This window comes from Neolamprologus multifasciatus, chromosome 22, assembly GCF_963576455.1.
Source record: "Neolamprologus multifasciatus chromosome 22, fNeoMul1.2, whole genome shotgun sequence".
Classification (NCBI taxonomy): Eukaryota; Metazoa; Chordata; class Actinopteri; order Cichliformes; family Cichlidae; genus Neolamprologus; species Neolamprologus multifasciatus.
The window spans coordinates 12,589,386-12,610,271 of NC_140459.1; the positions used below are offsets into that span (position 1 = coordinate 12,589,386).

Below are 20,886 nucleotides of genomic sequence, written 5' to 3' on the forward strand. Positions count from 1 at the left end.
TATTAGAATTGGTAGGATTTAAATTATTTTTTTAAGCAACTTTTTGTACATTTAAAGAATTAATAAATAAAAAGACTGAATGAACACATGCTCTATGTCGTTACCTTTTTGGAGGTGTACTTCTGCTTGGGCACGACACTACGGAGCTTGTGGTCGAGCGGCTCTCTGTTTTCCAGGTCCTTCACCTTGTAGATCCTGACCAGCCAGTGCTCTGAAGTGAACGCCTCCTCCAGGTACTTGAACTTAATGTCCTTGTTGCCGATCTCGACGTTACGTGTCCGGTCAAAGCCAGGCGGCGTCCTAAAATCCAGCTGAGAGACGAGCAGGTTTATTTAACTGATTTTCTGGCAGCTATCAGTGACAGGAACAGTATGAAACTGTGCAGTGCAATTGTTTGTCTTCTTATAGAGGAAGGTGGAAAGAGGTACACTGGAGAGGCAACAAGACAACCCCAAATTCCTTCTCCGCTGATTTTTCTGTCGTTCTTGTCACTCTACTAGTTACACAATTAGACCACAGCAGATTCGCCAAGTGTGGAGGAGATACCAGGAGACAGGCCAACACATGAGGAGAGCTGCCCATAAAAGGGCATCGACCAAGGAAGCAGAACATGTATCTGCTCCTTCATGTGCGGAGGAACAGAAGCACTGCCAGAACGCTACTAATCGACCTCTAGTGGGCCACTGATGTGCATATTTCTGATGAAGCTGTGATATACATGCACTAGGGTGGCATGAGGGCCTGATGTCCCTTAGTGGGTCCTGTAATCACAGACAGTGCAGCTCAACTGGCATTCAGAGAATACCACAACTGGCAGGTCCACCACTGATGACCTAGTCTCTCCGCAGATAATTGTTGCAGGCAACAATGGCAAGTGCCAACTGAGCTGCATGGTGCCGGTCAGTCAGAAGCACGCACATGAACAGCCCACTAGACAGGATTGTGTAGGGATCTTGTAGCATTCCTCTAGTTCCTTCTTGCACAGAGGTGCAGATCTAGGTCCTGCTTAGGTGAAGGCTTTTTTCAGCCCTGCTCACCTCTCCTCATCTCCACCGCACTCTTGAGACTGTGCAGGGAGACACAGTGAGCCTTCTTGTGACAGCACATGTGAACACGACATCCTAAAGGAATGTGACTACCTGTGCAACCAGGCACCACCTCCTACTATCAGAGGTGACAAGAAAAGAAAACGTAGTCAGGTGGGACAATAAGAGAGCAGGAGTTGCGCCCACCACCTGCAAAACCATTTTGTTTCCTGAGGGGGTCGTCTTGTTGTTGCCTCTTCAGTTCACCCGTTGTTATTTTCATCTGGACCGAAGCTGCTTAGAAAGCAGAAACCAGCTGAGAGGACAAACTGAAATCCTTCAAGTTGAACTGAATTTATGTCACGGAAATATAAATGACGTCAAACCAAACACATGATATCAAAGACACGATGGAAGCTGCCATCCCAGCTCCTAAAGAGCCAAACACCAATAAATAAAAAAAATACATTAGCCAAACATATTGCTGGTTATAATAGTTTTTGATTTTTAATGCTTTTTTAAATTATTTTATTTGTTTTCATTCCAGTTTACAGACTGGGATTATTCATTTTAGTTTCATTTTATTTTTCGAGGCACGTTTACCTTTAATTTTTATTAGTTTTGAGAAAATAAATTATTAACGTTTTTAGGATTTTATTATTCATTTAGCATTTTTCAGGGACAAAATGTATGAAATTCAGATTAGGCATCACAATATAAACAAACCTTTGAAGGCTGCTGACTCAACAGTACAGACCCAACTGTCTTAAACAGCTGCACCAAAGGCTCCTCAGGCTACTGGCATTAATAAGTGTGATGTTTCTTTATCATTTTTTGTACACGATCACTTCCTCCTCATATTTTGTCCAGCATTTAACTGTGTTTGAACACTTTAATAACCTGTGGGACGTGCACTGTGTTGGCAGAAGACTTTGTGTTACTGCAGTACAGATGTGCCAGAGTGTACCTTTTTACTTTCTCTCGGCTTATTCTTGCTATAATGTAAATCAGCATGGCATTTAATCAGAGGTCTGGTGGGATGAGTAGTGATCACTGATCACTCAGGATTGAAGCTGTAACAAGGTGTACAAACTGAGCACGTATAATAGAAATACACCTTAAGAGATTTAAAGCTTACTTTGGATCAAAGCCAGCAAAACTGTTAAGGCATATAAGCGGATTTTTATTTCCTGGTGATTTCAAGTTACCGTTAAGGCTACACTATACAATTACATAGAGGCTTTAAAACAACTACCCAGAGGCGGTGCCAAGATAGATGCAGTGGCAAGGCTCGCTTCCAGAGAGAGACTTTGGTTGAATTATCTACAAGCTGCTTAATTACTAAAACCCACTCCTCCCCATCGCTGCTATTCTGTTACTTCTAGATAGAAGCAGGCTGGCAGTGTCCACGTTTTAACTGAATAGCCACGAATAGCATCAGTGTTCTCATCTTACTCTTTCTGCAAGTGAATTTCCCAAAATGTCAAATAGTTTCCTAAAATAAAAGTGAAACGGAAGGCAGGAGCCTCTCCTCCCACTACTAAAGCATCACCTTTGCACAAAGCAGCTCTACAGATTCAAACTAAATTAGGTCTGAACAGAAAAAGACGAGAGCAAACATTTTAAACTTGATTATGAAAGATAAACAGTGAGTTTGATTACACTTTAAGCTTTGAGCAGCATAAAACCTCTCGTCCCTGTAATTCTGCTCTAAAAAGGCCCTTGATTGCTCATCCTCCTTACTCTGCAACTGTTACTGTGTACCTCAAAAATATGTCAACTCTATTCTCAAAGTAAAAGCCTCCATCTAGGTTCCCGCCATTGTTTTTCCTTCTTCTCCAATTTTCTCACTTTGTGTTCTAACCTGTAATCTTTCTCAGGCTGCTCCACAGGACAAAGACTTTAAAATAATAGAATATCAGCAGCAACAAGATCTTAGCCTCTTAATGTGCTTTTATTAGTGCGGTTTAACCTGTCATTTTAATATAAAAGGAAATAAATGAGTTTGTTTGGGGGCTTCAAAGTAACCAGTCCATGGGTTTTCTTATCATGAGCTCTGTTCTCTATTATGCATTCTCAGCATTACAGTTTAATATTGGTTCATGACTATAAAGTGCATTCTCGACAATCATGAATGGCTGCCTCCGCTCTGCTCATCGCCTTCTTCCTCGTGTCCTCCAAGCCTCAGTTTACACTTGTCACATCTTGTTTTCATAACTGGAATCTGCTCCGGCTATTCTAACATTTTTCTGTCTCTGGGATCTCTCCATCCTGTCCTCCTCCTACTCCTTCTGTGCCTCGGTTTCTCCATGCCATTAACCCAGAAACAGCGCTTTAACAGCTTTGGCTGATTGTCCGCAGATGGCGGAAGTGTCGATTGTACGGTAGGAATGTGAGCACCTGGCATGAAGGATCCCTCTCATCTCTCCTCTGCTACCTGCCAGAAGTAGCCGTGGCGCATTTCAAAGCTTCTGCCAATCCTTCATATTTCCTCTCGCAGCCTCTCGTTCCCCTCCGATAACCCCTCTACAAACTTCAGGAGCTCCCTAAGGCGCCTCCTTAAAGACCTGTTCCACCCGTCTGTCAGGCTTTTACTGTAAGCGAGATGTTTTTACACGCTTGGCAGAGGTAGCTGCTCGTTACTGCCTGATAAAGCTTCATGTTGCATAAAATACAACACGTTTTTTCCTTGATTGTGGCAGCTGCTCATCATTTCATCCATTTGTAAGTGTGAAGTGGATCATAACTCCAGAAAGATTCAGTGGAGGGTTTCTCTTCAGTCCTGAAAAGTCTTCACATACACAAAACTAATTCTAAGAAACAAGCAAAGTTTCTGATGAAGTAATGAGAACTTCTCCTCTTACCTGCATTTCACCAAAGCGATAGTAAGACATCTTGTACATGAGGCAGTTGAGCAGAGTTGGTGAACCCGCCTTATCCACTCTGAACTCTCCCTGAGGAGTGAAGTAGTCGCTCTCCTAAAGAAGACACAGAGGGCCCAGAAAAATCACCAGATGGCAAAAGTACGTAGCATCAGGAGTAGAAAGTTCACACTAGATGGATGCAGTAGTGAGAGGATGCATTTGAATGACAGCAAAGGGGAAAAAAACGCTCTTAAAAAGCTCAAGTAATCAATTGGTCATCATTTTAAAAACTACTCATCTCAGTGCACGATTCAAAGCTCTAACACACAAGCTCTATAACTGCGGAATTAATGTATTTTTGTCAGCATTAGTCTAAATTTTCTACCAAACTAGCCACAGTCACACAAAATCAATGCCTAACCACAAGTATGTGCGCACAGCTTATACACTACTTTGTGTATTTTGTCATTAAAGAGGAACCAGGTAATATTCAGCATGTTTGTTCCTTGAAGCCATTCATACAATTAGCACAGCCTTATTGAATTAAATGGAGTAGGAAGAATATAAGAAATGCCTCTAAACTGGAAAATCCCCAAACTTCATCTAAGTTAAATTGCTGCTTAATTGTTTCAGTGGGTAGATTGTTCTGGTATAGTGGTCTGCACGTTTGCTTCACATAGTTGCTGGTTTAATTCCAGCTGAAGACCCAAATCGCCCTTTGGGGTTGTGTCAAGAAAACGGTTGCTGCCTGCTGTGGTGACCCTACTATGATCACACAGAGCTCTAAAGTAGCTTCTGCTACGTTACTTGGCTTTCAGTGGGACAGGCTTGCTGTATTCCACGATTGGACCCTGGAGGTCGTGTTAGCAGCTGTCAAAGAGAGTCCTCCTTTTGATTGCTTTGGTATCTAGCAGATTGCCGTGGTCACCCACAGTTTGAATTGAAGGCACCAACTGGTCTGCAAACACTCGCAGAGCAGTAGTGAAACTAGAAATGGTTTGCGCTCAAAATAAAAATTACACTCAATACACGCTGGTTGCAGCAGAAAGGTGACCAAACCAAGGTGGTGCCGCACGGTGGTTTACAATGTAGAACCCTCTTTGCGACCAATTTCACATAGTGCCTGCCAACAACCATTCACAAACTGACCGTGTAATTGTTTCTCCCCGTGGTTGTCGACCGCCGGCCTGTGCGACCTGAAAACTGGCGCCTCCACAGTCCCGCTATCTAATTTTCTGCTGATTTGCAGTGCAGCAGTATTGATGACACACAATAGCGTCACTGTCCTTGAAACTCGTGTTTACTCGTCTTTCTTTGTAAAAATTCAGTGTGAATACAAACTGGATCCGAGTTACAAGGGTAACAAAATGCAATTCTCTCTTTGGTTAAAAACTAAATTAGCCAAACAACCGTGAAAGTCGGGAAGCAACAACAGCAAAGTACAGAATGCTAAAAAATGAAATCCTGACCATACAAGTTCACAAGAAAAATGCTTTAATATAACAGCACGACTATGGCTCAGGAACAGGCAGAGTGTGGTGTCCACCAATCAAAAGGCCTGTGAACAAATTTGTTGTATTCATTAAAGTAGATCTATTATCATTTTCCTTATTTTCTATTATAAATTCATTTTTTTCCATCATACTATCTGCAATAAATTTGTATATTTACAGATCATTCCTGACAGCCAGGGGTTAGGGTATTAAACATCTTTCCACTTTCTACTCTCGTCTCCTCATGATGTCAGTGAGAGTGGATATCTTTAATCTGTTCATCTCACACACACAGCTCTAACCGTGCTAACCTGCTGTTTACGAGGGGCACCCAATTCCAAGATAAATGACGAAAAGAGAGGCTGGTGCTGAAGCAAGAGGAGTTAAAGCTCATTTCAGGTAGTGGATGAAATGATAGATGGCACCAAGGCCCAGTGCAAGAGCTCTGGAACACACACAGCCACACTTATTCAAGAATAAAAATGTGGCGTTGGAAATGAGCACAGTAAGTCTCCCTTAGCAAAGAGCACGCTGGAAGTGTGTATAAATGGGTTAAATCTGGTTTGAGACTCTATTAGCAGTCAAAGAACAGAAAAGCCCTGCACGTACGCTGGTCCATTTTCTGCTCTGATAACAAAAAGCAGCTGTTATGAAAGTCATGAATAACGGACCTTGTGAGTGTATCTCAGGGTTTCCTGGCTGACGTCTTGTTTTGGAACAATGGAATAAGTAATCTTTGCTTTTGTTCAGGTGAGAAGGGTTTGAAAAAGCACCTTGACTTTTGTAAGAGGAAACATTGATTTTACTGCTGTGTAAGTCCTGCTCCATTCCTTCTCAGAGAAAACTCGAGCTCTATTTACAGGTGCTGCTGCCGTGTTACACTCACCCTGATGTCCTTAGGGTGCTCACCCTCGGCAATCCTCACCATCCACAGGAACTTGTTAATATCGTCGCCCGAGTAACCAATTACACCTCCAAAGATAATCAGCACATAGTCCACGTCCAGGGACCTCATGATCTGGTAGGCTGCACTCTCATTGGAAGACATGGCTTTCCCCACCTAGAAAGAAAGTGATGGAGATTGAGAAGTTATCCTTTAACTGAGCTTTACCCGTTTCACAAGAGACGACGCTTCGGCAGAGCTGCGGGACAAAGGAGAGCTGTTAAACGGAGATCCGTGATGCATGATACTCTGATGACGTTTCCTGTGGACAGATGCCGACGAGACAACAGGCATTCGGTAGGAAGTGAGAGTGAAGAAAGCTAGAGGGGCTTTAAGTAAAAGGCTAAATCATTTGTCTACATTTGGCAGCAGAGAGGAAAAACGAATAAATCAAACCCACAGAATCTGACAGCAATTAACTGAAATCTCCCTACAGTGTAAATTCAATAGGAAAAAGTTTAAGGAAACAAGATTATCTGGCTTGTTGGAAGCGGACGTTTTATACAATATGGCAATTACATTTAAAAATAAAGAAATAAGTGAAGAGCTTGCTAATCATCCAGCAGTTGCGAGAAGAAACCACTGATTTCTCTGCACGTGCTTTGATCCACGAGCAAAACGGGGAAGAAGACAGATGAAGACAAGAAAGACGATAACAGTCCTTACCAGCGCTATGTGACTGTTGTTCCACGTGTTATTGTCCACTAAAGTGGTCCTGTTAGCCATGCCCGCTATCTGATAACCGTAGTCCCACCAGGACATGACACGTGCGTGCTCATCAGTATTCTGTCTTAACCAGTAGTAAGCCTCCCTGAAGTCATCCAGGATGTTACGCGTCCTAACAAGGGGGAGAAAAAAAAGAAAAAATAAGGTTGACAGGTAACCGCGTTGGTTGGTAGGCATATAGCTGAGGAAGCCATTAATATTTCAGTTAGGACTTTAAATCAGAAGGGCAACAACAGCTGAAAATAGAGCATCAATATATAATGAACTGAGGGTTTAAAAAAAACAAAAAAACAACACCTTGCACTTTAAATGTTCACGTCCTAAATTTACCTCGCGCAGAGGGAGCAGACACGAAGCCAGGGAACCAATTAGCTCTAGGTATGGTAATCATATTACGTCTGTGTCTGTGTGTGTGGGCGTATACGTGCAAGAAAAAAAAGAGAGTGACAGGCACGCTGCTCCCAGCAGCATAGCTAAACCACTGTCTGAGAACTACTGTACCACCATTAATATATGCATGAGAACTTGCATCTACCACTTAGTCTCGGTCTCCAATATTTCCTCCTCAATGCTTTAAAAGAATAATTATGCTTGTAAAGAGTCTGAGAGAGAATAATATATCAGCTTTTTGTAACCTAAGAGATGCTTACTGTGACCTAGAAGATTAAAAGTTAATCAGGTACGGCCTCACATATCAATATTTCTCCAATCCCCTTGTGAAATATGCTCGCTCTCTTGCTGCACAACACACATATGTGCTAATTTGCATGCAAGGTGGAGGAGCCCATCCTTCTTCATTATGAATCATCATGGGAGGCATTGCTCTGCCCTTTGCAGTTGCTTTACATCCATGTACTCCATCCGGCACTGCGGAGCGCTCTCACCCATCGTGGTTGTATGAGGCGAGCACCACGCTGGGGCTGGAGTAGGCGTTGCTGGTGACCCACGTGCAGTGGACGGCGAACATCATGAGCAGCATCAACATGAGCATGGTCACTATGGATTTGATATTTGGACCCAAACCCTCCTCTGCTTTCTCCTGCTCCGACACGTGTTTGCGCACCTTGCCGGCCTGCAGGGGGAGACAAAACACCATCAGGAGGGTTGGCAAACGAGTCTGAAGCTTTCCAGAAATCTGAATTATTGAGTGTGATAAATTATTGAATGAACTAATAAGAGAAGTATTTTAGAGTATCCTCAGCTTTTTTTCCTCTACTGTGTGAAGACGTATCAGTGAGAAATGTGAGAAAATCCCTGTGATGAGCAGCAAGAAACCTGAAGTAAAAAAAAAAAGCACCGGAGATGATCTGTACCAAATTAACACCTTCAGTTGCTTCCTCTCACACCCAAACTGCATGCTGAAACTCAATAAAGAGGGACAGCATGAATGATAGACATGAAAATTAACTTTTAAACCCATCACTGCAGGAAAAGTGAGATTTCTGTTGCTGTAAATTGCAGTGGGCGCGCGGGGATCTGGAAGCGGTGCCGAAAACTTCCAGGAGATGTCAGAAATTGAAGTCCAATTTCAATTTCTGGCAGCTTACAACCCCCTTATAACTTGTAAGTAGTGAAGCTTTGGGCAAATTCTAAACACAACGACAGGGGGCCAACCACTGCACCAGGAGCTGAATCTATTTTAAGCTCTTCCCTGGTTTCTCCTGTTGGTTCCTTGTGTCAGCGAGCGGTCAAAATGCAATGTGATATGTATGTAATTTGTTCACAGGTTTGTCTTGTAAATGAGACTGATCTTAATTAGACTACCTGAATAAAAGCATCTCAATTAAGCTGCTAACTAATCAAGTATCCACATGTAACCATGACACATTCAAAGGACAAAACTGAAACACAAAAAGGGCTTAAACCCCAAATTTCAGATCTAAACGTGTTGACGTCATTCAATGTTCCCAAACCTGTGTGCAAACTCGGCCGACAACCTTTGATATTTGCCATTTTGCCAGTATTTTTATGAAGTGTGTCGCTTCAGATAAAAAAAGGCATTTTAGAAACCTCTCTAGAAGAGAGAGGTGTTTTGGAGAAAGCAAAAAAAAAAGAAAGATGGAATTACGTGGCAGGCTGCAACTGACGCATCCTCAGCCGTGACTACAGAAAAGAGTTCAACGTTCAACAAAGGCGGCTAAATTATGGCAACAGAATCAAACAGTTGCTGCTGAATCACAGCTGAATCACAGTTTACCCAAACTGGTGGGGAGTGAGGAGGGAAGCTGACAAATATGCAACTGATGAATCCAAACCCCAAAAGGTGCCACGAAAGTGTGAAACACCCCACGGGTGTTCACTCGTTGACAGCTTTTTGACTTTGTTCATTTTATTACATTTTTCCCAGACAAAAGTTTACTCCCACAGCAACTTGACCTGTCACATGACATCAACAAAGTGTAGCATTATCAATACTGAAGATCAGTGAAGTGTAAATTCAGCAGTTTCTCTGCCGTGCTTTGACCTTGTCGTAGAGGTTCCCGGAGTTCCTCTTGTCATCTTCGTCGCTGCTGTCCTCAGCAGGGGGTTTCTCCCTCTTTGTGTCGTCTCCCATGTAATGCTCAAAGACGCTGGAGAAAGCCACGGCTGACAGCATGCAGACGACCGGAGTCAGAGTCAGCATCAGACGCACCATCACGCCGGCAAAATAGACTGCGCTGATGGCATAGAGAGCCACTGGAAGGCAGGAGACAAAGAAGGCGGTGGTTGACAGAAAGTTAAAAAACCGAGAATAAGGAAAGCAAAGTCGGCAAAGGTGAGACAAGGAGAAAGACGGCGTGAATATAAAGGAGACAAAATGAGTCTGTGTTGGAGGCAGATAAAGACACGGAAAGAGAAATTGAGTTGTTAGAGTAACACTGAATAATCAGTCTATGTTAGCACTGCAGATCTCAAACCCTGAATAGAGGAGCACTGGCTGTTCTTTGTCCTTCAAAAGCACCGACCCGGCTCAACAGGTGCGTGGCTAATCAATACCTGTAATTGGCTAATTAAGTTTGTGGGAGAAACGGGCTGCTGAAGGACTTTGTTTCCAGCACTTAAGGGTTCCTTGCCCTCCATCTTGGCTGTCTAACCCTAAGTTTTATTTAAGCTGCTGTATAAAGAAGTTCAATCTCATTATTTCAGGCTTTTTCAAAGCTGAGAGTGCTTAAAGCTACTCGAGAAAGGATGCGCTGTCCACAGACCGGTCTCCTAGTCACGACCCATTTTTATTTTGATTTTGATTTTATAAATCATGCATTTTAATCACAGATGATCAAATAAACTCCACTAAAAACAGAACCATTATTAATTCAAGAGCTAATCCCAGCTGACAATGAATCAGGTATGACAGAGGAGCTATTTCAGGAATCCCTGGCTCTGAAATACCTATTTATTTGCTCCATAGACAATATTACAGGCCTGACTGTTGGAGAATTTAAGGCTATGATGGGCTTGAAATTCTCCTGGTTGAATTATCGATTGTTAAATTTCTCAAGACAAATTAGAAAATACCTGGTTCTTCACTGAAAAGTCAAATGTAGAAGCTCCATACATGACAGGACAAATGACTTCTTAGACTTCAATAAGAAGCATCCAATTACCGAGCTTAAAATGCATCTATGTCCTGCTAAAAGCAGGTGGTATTTCACCATTATATCACTGACAACAATAACCATCTGTCCGTGGCATATCCAATATCAGGTTGTCGTGGCAGCAGACTAGGGGATTTTAACATCCTTCTCCCCAGCCATACTTTCCAGTTCCTCCTGGGGGAACCCGAGGCATTCTCAGGGCAGATGAGAAAGATAAACTCATCAGTGGTTTCTCAGTTTACCCTGGAGTCTCCTCCCAGGTTGGAGGCATAGCCAGAACACCTCCAAAGGCAGGCCCCCAGGAATCATCCTAACCAGATGCCCAAAACATCTCAACTGGCTGCTTTCAACCACAGGAGCAGCAGATCTACTCCTTGATCCCTCTGAATGTCTGAGCTCCTTACCCTATCTCCAAGGATGAGCCCTGCTACCCTGCAGAGGAAATTAATTTCAGCAACTTCCTCTTTCAGTTTCAGTCATTACTAGGAAATCATAACCACAGGTGAAGCGGTCTGGACTGCTAGTAAACCAACTAGTAAAAGAAAGCTTTGTCTTTCCGCTCAGCTCCGTCTTCACGACAAAAGTCCATTAAAATGCCCGCATTGCACACAGGTTTGTCTGTTTTCTATAAATTTTTAACTTGAAGATGCCAACGATGGATAATTCAAGCAGGGTGAAAAACAGCAAATAAAAGGTTCCTGAAAGGGCCCGATGAGGCTGGCTGCATAAACTGTTAAATTCTCCAACCCTAAAGCAGCCTCTTTAAAAATCAACACCCATTTGAACCATATTAGGGTTCAACATTGCCCATTTTTAGGGGTGTTGCTGCTTACTGGTAGGTGGGTGCTGACTAGCTCTCTAATAGGCTTCATCTAAGTCTCAGAACTGCACATCTTTAAATGAGTTTTGCAGCTTTTTTCACCCTTGTTAGATAAAACAGTGAAGACAAGAAAGCAAGCAAAGAGACTAACCTCCATCTTTACACATTTCAAATTTAATGTGATGAAGACGATAAAACGATGAATGGAAATTCTTTATTAGAGACTATTCATTTAAAAACACACAAGCGAACCTCATTAAGATATAAAATAAAAAGTTAGTGGGGGCACTAAAAGTCAGGTGACTCCAGGAGTGTCTGCATAAAATTTCAGGGCCAGTCACTCAATACTGGTTGAGATGTTTTAGTCTGAACACGGACAGCATTACTGTGTCTAGATTAAAGAGGTTTAAACGACTTAAACAACAAAACAAAAACATTTGTGGTGGTTTATAACATACTCGATCTCTCCTCATTCTCCACACCACAGAGAAAAATCATGTTTTCATTCATTTAAGACTCCTACCAAACACGCGTTCATCATTGATGTTCTTGATGCAGAACCAGAGGCCCGCTGGGAAGGTGCAGACCAGGATGTGGAGGTCAAAGAAGAAGGACACCCACGTCGTCGGCTGGTGCTCCGACACCGACGCTATGATGGGGATATGGATCTTAGCGTAGCTGCATGTAGGAGGAAGGGAGGAGGGGAGAAATCGGAAGGAGGGAAGAGACATGTAATTCATGTCGAGCTGAATGCTTTGGGAGTGTTGAGACAAATTATACAATAGATCTTTCTGATTAACTCAAGAGTTATGAGTGTGGTCGGGGGGTAATTTTGCTCCCCCACATGCTTATGGTAAAATATGAAGAAATTTAACACTACTGATGAGTAATGTACTTTTCTGTTAGTAGTTTCTAATCTGTGTGTTCCCTGTTTATTCCTAATGGGCTTTTACACAGCACTTTCTGTACAATCTTAAATATTTCTCTCTCAAGTGTTTTGTTATTACAGCTGGGAAAGAAACAACACACAGCACATTAAGGAATTAGTATCAGCCTCCGAAGGAAAGGAAGGGGGGAGGCATCAGTTACTGCTTTAGTCAGCAAACTGGGGTATTTGGGAGGGGGGGGCATTGATTCGGAAATATCAAACACACTGCGGAGCGTTTGGAAAACATAGCACTGCCTGGCGCTTTTTGGGAGTAAGACAATACTTCAACACAGCTTGTGCTCTACAGTTTTCCCCTCTGGGATGTTGAGAGGGGAAGGGGGGTAATATCCATCTCAGGACACACACACACACGGCTGAACAAGCGTTCCATTGACAGTGAGAGTGTGAAGGTCAGCAGAGCTTACCCGGTGTCCCAGAGAGAGTAGAAACGACCACTCCACGGAGCAATGTATCCTAGAGGCGGAAAAAAAGACGATCAATAAAGAGAGGCTCATCTTTAAATGCTTTCCATTTCAGACTTGAAATACGAGGACTGCAACTGGGGGTTCGGAGGGGTTAATATAAAGACGAGCGAGATTAAAGTTGTTTGTTGCAGCACATCATTGTGGGGAACAAAAATATAACAAAAACTTTAATTTGCCTCCCCTTTGTTGCAACAATATGTAATTATTTATGGGGCGAACACTGCCCAAGTGTGCAGCTCTCAATAAATAAAAAGAAAAAATATATAATCCAACCTACTGGCCTGGAAATCTGCAGCACAGACTGCCCGAGGATAACAAAAATGACAAGTAGAATATACTGCTAGCATTAAAGCCATGAAAATCTCAGTTGGGTTTTCACCGTATTTCAGAACAAATCAGATGGAACTAAGTCATAAAATCATTAAGTCATAAACTTCCACTGGATGTCTCTTGACAGCTAAAGATGTTTTTTTTTGGTCATTGTTGGTCATTTTTGCACACATTTGTGCATTAGATTTCTTTGTTATCATTTAGTTAAATCAACATTCCAACTAAACTTTCTGCCAACTGTAGTTCAAAACCCAGAAAGCTCTCAGTGGAGAATGTGTCAGTGCTGAGAATATATTCAGCTGATGTTAATTACTGGAATTGACTTGTTTATGAATGTAACTGAAACCGTTTAGGCTGCAAATTAAGCTGCACAGGGTATTTTATGTGCGCATACAAATGTCTTATTTTGGTTGAGCTTTGATCTGAAATACATTTCAGCTGAACTGTTGCTCGCGGGCTGTTGTAGGCACTCTCACGGGGGGGGGGGAGCTAAAACGCTTGCATATTTCTAGATTTTGTGTCATGTTGTACCAACATACGGCTGTGACATGTCCTGTGCTGCTCTTTAAAAGATAATATGAAAAATGTGTTTAATCTATAAAACTCTGAACAAAGCTCTTAACGAATGCAGGCAAGAGAAAGATGGTGTTTTACTGAGAGCTGATTTAAAGGATGACACTGATTTAATCAATCGATGCTTGGCTCCGAGTTAAAGATACAGAGAAAACCCACCCGGGTATAATGCTGCAGACTTTGAAATGCGGGGAGTGGGGATGTCCTGACAGACCAGAGGAGTGAGACATGCGCAGTCTCACCTCAAAAACGGTCTTCAACTCCCACAGTTCCATTTAGATGGGAGACAGATCACAGCATTTATTAGGTGAAGCAATTATCCTCAGGAGACTGGGATTCTGCATCCATATGAGAGGCCAATCAATTCTAAGGCAGGAAGGTCCTAACAGTCCAAGCATGCCAGCATTATGTCGGCTATAATGTGCCATCGTGTCTTTGCTCTTAGTACAAGCCAGAGGACAGAGGAGTCTAGATAATTTGCAGGAATATGGCAATCAAGACAAGACTCTTAGCTTTAATTTAAAGATATCTGAAATAACCGTTAAGGAAATAGTCATTTTGTATAGTCAGCTATTTCCAGGGGCTCAAATCTACAGTTTCAATAACAGATGTAGACCATTTCTATGCCATTTCTTTCACAAATTAAGCAGTTAAGTTATTCATACATTTTATTATCCTCATATTATTACTTGTATATGAACAAACTGGTGCTGGCACTGTTGCCTCGCAGCAAGAAGGTGCTGAGTTCAACGCCAACATCTGGCCTGGGCCTTTCTGCATTTGTGCGAGTACTCTGGCTTCCTCCCACAGTCCAAAGACATGCAGTTAGTGGAGTTAGGTTAACTGATTATTCTAAATTGCCCTTATATGTGAATGTGGGTGTGACTGCTTGTCTGTCTCTATGTGTTAGCCCTGCAATAGACTGGTCCCCCCTCGCTCCCTATGACAGCTGGGATATGCTTCATGGACGGATGAATGAACATAAACTAAAAAGGAAATAAAAGTGATGACAAGAAACAGTTACGGTAATTTCCAAACCAAAAAAGAAAAAAATCCCACAACATCTTAATTCCTTTAAGATTCAGCAAGAGAGAGAGAGAGAGAGAGAGAGAGAGAGAGAGAGAGAGAGAGAGAGAGAGAGAGAGAGAACATTTCTCCCTTACATAGATGTCCTTCACAAGTTTGAAAATCTTGCAGTAAAGAGATGTCTTGTTTTCTTACTTGCAGCAAAGTTTGTTTTGGAAAAAAGTCTCACCGAGGTCACGTTTATGGAAATTGCCTCGATAAACCACATCGAAGACGAGAAAAATCTTTAGTGCTCTCTCTACGACCTGATGCGGGTCTGCCAAAATGAATCTTGAAAGTTGGGCTCTAGAATTCGGAAAACTTATCTGTAAAGATGCAAGATGAGGTCAAAGGGGCCTTTGAAACAGGAAGGATCAAGAGGTTTGGTAAATACCCATGCATAATGGTGAAATCGGCAACATCTGGATATATAGAGATAGAGACAGTGGAAGGCCTACTTAAAGATCTTAATGTGAGACTCTCTGAAACAGCTCTATTGGACAGATGGACTTGATCTGTAAGCACTTTGAAGTAGACAGTCATGTAATAAATACATATTAAACTCGCTTAAGGGCAACTCTATATTTGATCAGTTAACAACATATGAGGCCAGTTTGAAGCAACACACACGATAAAGGCGGAAAATCCAGTGAGATTACATTGTTTTAAAGTTTCCTCTGTGGGCTGTTGTGTACCAAATTCTCCATATCTTAATGCTTTTAAAATATGACGGTAAAAGACTTGTGTGGCCTTTAAAGTCTAATCAGTCAGCCGAATTGTGCTCTTAAACCTGAACCCTTCAGCAGGAGACAAAAAGGGGGGGAAAAAGAAGAAGAAAAAAGAAAAATCAATAAATAAACAGCAAGAAGGCAACGTTTTAAACCGTCTGAAACTCGAGCCCTTTGGCCACAAACTGAAAATAATGGGCAAAACATCAACAAGGATAAAGTTTGACCAGCTGGCTGCACGCGCCGGGGTCCAACCGGCACAATCAAAAACAGCAGTTCACATGGTGGAGCACAAGCCTCCACAAATTTTCTCCAACAGCAAAGCTGCAGCAATCATCAGTTTATATTTGCTTATCATTTGCCTTCCAGGTTTCATTTTCTGACAAACACGAGCGCGAGTTAAAAGCCCGATGGAGAGGCCCGGAGGTTAGACCATCGGGGAATAGAGTAGGAGCGCTCTAACTTTTGGCTAAAAGAAGAAAAAATGCAGAATGGCTGAAATCCCAGATCTGGATCTACATTGAAATTTAGTTAATGGTTCCTTTCACAAAAGGCTAGCTGCCCAACAAATCTCAACATAATGTAGGTTTTGTTTTTTTTCACAGGATGAAAACATTATCATCCTCCACTTTGTCTTATTAGAAAGTTCTCATCGGCTATGAAGTGATCTGACCGTCTCTCAACCAATCTTGCCACGTAAGTGCACCTACCATACATCTGTCTTTGATTTGCATTTTTTCTAAGACTCATTTCTCAACAAAGAGGATCTTTGTATTTGTTAGACTGGGTGGGAAGCAAGTTTAACCAATGCTCAGCTGTGAACACTGTTTATTCTGGTGGTAAACTTGAAACCATGCTAAAATGATTAAAATAGTTGTACCTTCACAAACTGTTCCCAAACTAAAAACTCGTAATTTAATTTGCTAGCTCTGGCTGATTTTATAAAACTGTTAAAAGTGAAGCTGAAAGCAAAAATCTGACAAATCTGACTACTAAGAATAAGGTGCAGTCAGTACTTACTTACTTACAGAATTTATTTAAAAGGGAAAAAGAAGAACAGTGTACTTACAAACATAAATTGATAAGCGTATAATTATGTCTTCAAAAAGAGTGGGCGCTAGTTTGTGGAGGCCATCTTGAATACAGTGGCTGTGATGCCTAACTGCACTTTATGTTTGTGGTTAGAGGCCAGCCACCATGTATTACTACTTTTAACAACAACAACAATCTTTATTTATAGAGCACATTTAAAAACCAGCGGTATACCAAAGTGCTTAACATAAGAGACAGAGAAGTAAAGTTAATTTCAAGATCACAGACAACTCTTTCAAACTACATGCAACCAGTCAACATTTACACCTGTATATTTTATCATCTCTTTGTCATTGCGTTTTTCTAATAGTCCACCGCTGCTCCATTTCCTTCCTCATTTCCCCACCTCTTCCTCCTCACCTCAAACTTAATCTCCTGAAATTAAGTCAGGACTAACACATGAAAATGTGCATAAACATGCTTATTGATTACCACATTGCCACAACTACATTATGCTAGCTAATGTTAGGCTCGAGTGTCCTGAGGGGAAAAAAAAAAAAAAAAAAAAAAAAAAAAAAAAATCACACTTTCCCTCCAATAAAACGGTGTGATTACATTCTTACAAGTGGCCGAGTCACTTCAAAGAAAGTTTTACTAACAGCAGCTAACACAACATAAACAGCAGTCCTTACCCACTCAGCATATCCTCGACAACTAACCTCAGTATTGCTGTCAGATGGAAGTCAGCGTCACTGACTCATTGACTTGTATCGGTTTCCAACGCAAAGTTTTAGAGCCTCCAAAGTAATTAGATGTGGAAACAAAGTATATTGACAGCTGAGGTAAACAGCAGACTGACAGCCTACTCTCAGTGTAGATAAACAATGATCAGGTCCTACTGCAGCCGGGATTATGCAGTTGAAATGGAAAGGGTAAGAAAACAGAATTGACTGCTCACATCTAGTAGTGGTATTTTACACACTTTACCCTTTAAGATGATAAAAAAAAAAAACCCTCTGAGAACTGAAAACAAACAAATGACACAGCTTACGATGTATGGAAGCAGCATGTGCATCAGGACATACAGACCTGTGTATGTGAGATAGATCACTGTGAGGAAGACCACACCAGCAGCGAGAGAGACTCCGAGGAAGAACAGTGTCTGGAATTCCTGTCTGGTCAGCCTGTCCTTTAGGTACTGCAGGAACGCATAGGCTTGGAGGAGTGCAAATACACCTGAGAAAAAGACAGATAGAAGAACGTGAGCCAACATACAGAGGAAACTCACACTGAATATTTGAGGAGGTTCCTACTGATGCTGCATCCTGCTGGGAGCAAAGCAAGCTTACACGGTTGAGAAGCACTGCGATTTTAAACAGTATACCCATAAAGCACTCAACAACAGCCCTGCTGGCTACTCACGTAGATGTGAAAGACGAATATTGCTGGACAGCATATTTCAAATGCATGGAACAAATGTGTGTAAATAAACCTTTCTCCTTTTATTGTCTCGTCATTCTTTTTCAGCCCCTTAGGTTATACTTGCTTTTCCCGTTTCCTTCCTCTGTCATTTTTTTGAGCTGTTTTTCCCCAGCGTGCCTGTGTTTGGCAAATTTGATATAAAAAAATTGAAAAGCGTGAAAAGATCTTGTTATCCCCCCCTCTCCTATTTCATCACCTACCACCTTTCAACAAGCCTTCTGTGATATTTCCCTGCTTTTCTCCACCCTCAGCGATCGCCTACAGCAGGTCTCACCCATTTCCAAGGTTAAGCCCCTGCCTGTCTCCTGGAGTGCCGCCATGATGCTAACACGCTTGTCACACCATGCCACTCTGCTTTCCTGCCTCAGGGGCCGACATCTCAGCGGTACCGACAGGTCCATTGCTCTGTCACTCTCTTCCTGCCTCCCACTGTGCTCCGTGAATGCTACCACCAGATGTTCTGAGCAGCTGCTACCCAGAGCGACATAAAACCACACTTGCTCTTTGAGAGCAAGCGGGGAGCCAAAAACGCAGAGAGGCAGAGATGATTTTTGATGGTGCATTCTTCAAAGCCTCTCGTAATGCTGTTTGTGTTGGAGAGATCCAGGAAAACAGGGACACTTCAGAGTACACCTACCTGCTGTGGCGTTAAGTGAATTCTCCAAAAGGCCTCCGCTCATCTTCTTAAAGCTGCCAACAACGTAAACGAATCGTGCACATATGTACGCACCCATCCATGCTGTCAGCAAGCAGATGGGGCTCACACTTGAGAGACGATACTCAACAAGCTTTAATAAGCTACCCACAAGCCAAAATGAACAGTGCTTAAAGAGCTAAGCCCATATGGGTGGCATGTAGGTGCTTACCCATATCCATTTCATAGATGTACCAATGTTCTCCTGCAGACAGAGCGTGACTATCACTGTAGGCACAAGGGGATTCAATTCCTGCTGCAGCCAACCAATCTTAGCGCATGTGCAATCACCAGTGGGTGCTTTGGACATCAACCAAGCCTGCACAGTTCCAGCTTTAATAGACAAACAACTGCAATAAGACCTAACGTTCCATTTGTGGCCAGAGTTTATAAACAAGTGTGTAAGTGAAAATGAACCTGCAATATTGTTCACTGTCAGCAGGAGGCGACACCTCTTGCTGGAGAAAGAAGATTGAAAAGAAGTATAGTAAAAAGAAATTCTTTAGCTCACTTTATAATTTTCCTGATGCCTTTCTCATCACACACACAACCAATCTGAGCCTGCTTCTGTCTGAAGGAAGGACAGTTTCTTCCTGTTAACAGGGAGTTTTTCTTTCCCAGTGTCACCAAGTTCTTTCATAAAGGGGGCCACCTGATTGTTGTTTTTTTCCCTGTATTATTGTAGGGTCTCTACATCACAATATAAAGCACCTTGAGGCAACTGCTGTTGTGATTTGGTTCTATTTAAATACAGATGAACTGAAATTCCAGGCCTTAAACACTGGGTTCAAGTCTTATTTAATTGGCTGTAGCTCAGGAGGCACAGCAGGTCATCTACTAATCAGAATGATTGAACTTCAGATGCATTCATCTGAGAGTGAATGTTAGATAGAAAGCTTGTAGGAAAAAGTGCTTACGTCAATGGGTGAAGTACGTTGTACAAAGTGATTTGAGTGCTTGAGTAGAAAAGCGCCAAATAAGATGCATGCATTTACCATTTTATACAAAATGATATTCAACTTGCAAATTATGGTCCTATTTAGGGTAAAATATGATAAAATAGGGTATGTTTCATGCTATGGCTACTTTGTGAGTGGCAGGTCACTAACTTATTGGCGCATTTCTTCAGGTTTTGATTCAGCACTGTTGTAAAGGTTATCACATTTGGAAGTGAAAGATGGGATAAGCCCAAGAGGGGGGAGACAAACCCAGCCTCAGGACATAGACTAGTGTATTCCTTGTGCAGGTGCCAAGCACAGATAACGGGGAGAGTTACATCAGGAAGGGCATCTGGAATAACATCTGTGCCAAATCAGATATCGGATCCATTCCCTGTGGTGACCCCTTGGGACACAAGGGAGCAGCCGACTTACTCACTCATCACCTCTGCTTTCATAAATCCAAGATTGCAATGGGCATAACGCTCAGTCTGAGGCGTTAAAATGGGATATCACTAACTAACAGGTGATGTCATGGTGGCTACATCCATCTCTTATTTACAGTCTATGGTTGTGGCAGAAATTCCCTGACAGTCACAGCAGACAGAGTTGAAATAACAGCTTTGAATTATAATTTCTGCAATGCGTCCATATGATGAGCAGGGTCCTGAGAGAGATATTGCTCAATTATTTTATTCAACCACATTCCACACAGTGTTGGTATCCAAACTACTCTATTGAAATTCAAGGCACATAATAACTGAAGTGTTTTATCCAAGTTAAAGGGAACAATCTGAACATTTGTTCAGTCAATATAAACATACTGATTAGATCAGCTGTTAGCACAAATAACTGCTTGTTCCTGCTTTAGGTAGGATAAAGAGAAATATGCTTTTACATTCATGTATTTGTGACATCTGTTTATGAGTGAGTCATAAATTTGGAATAAAGAGCAGCAGTATCTTCCAAATACTGCTGACTTCATCATCAGATGGCTTGAGCTTTGTAAAGGGAAACCTGTTGTTCCAGGCTGAATAGAGGATCAGTCATACTGCAGGTACAGAGGGTGAGACTTACCAGCAGCAGCCATGTGCTCACTCGTCCTGATTGGCTGGAAGCCGACGAAAGGGATCTGCATGGACAGTATGAGGCCCACAATGTAGAAAGTGCTGTAAGCTGTAGAGA

The 20,886-nt window shown here is 42.1% G+C and overlaps 1 protein-coding gene across 1 annotated transcript in view; it reads right to left on the bottom strand.

Moving 5' to 3' along the window:
• Nucleotides 1-20,886, bottom strand: part of LOC146493070 (dolichyl-diphosphooligosaccharide--protein glycosyltransferase subunit STT3B) — a 101,536-nt gene that overhangs the window by 7,052 nt on the left and 73,598 nt on the right. Inside the window, exons 6-15 of the mRNA XM_085148664.1 lie at nucleotides 20,779-20,877; nucleotides 17,677-17,823; nucleotides 12,800-12,848; nucleotides 11,970-12,124; nucleotides 9,516-9,727; nucleotides 7,936-8,123; nucleotides 6,992-7,163; nucleotides 6,269-6,442; nucleotides 3,890-4,003; nucleotides 105-311 (exon numbers count right to left, since the gene is read on the bottom strand). Coding sequence (XP_085004790.1) covers nucleotides 105-311; nucleotides 3,890-4,003; nucleotides 6,269-6,442; nucleotides 6,992-7,163; nucleotides 7,936-8,123; nucleotides 9,516-9,727; nucleotides 11,970-12,124; nucleotides 12,800-12,848; nucleotides 17,677-17,823; nucleotides 20,779-20,877 — 1,517 coding nt within the window. The remainder of the gene's footprint in view (nucleotides 1-104; nucleotides 312-3,889; nucleotides 4,004-6,268; nucleotides 6,443-6,991; nucleotides 7,164-7,935; nucleotides 8,124-9,515; nucleotides 9,728-11,969; nucleotides 12,125-12,799; nucleotides 12,849-17,676; nucleotides 17,824-20,778; nucleotides 20,878-20,886) is intronic.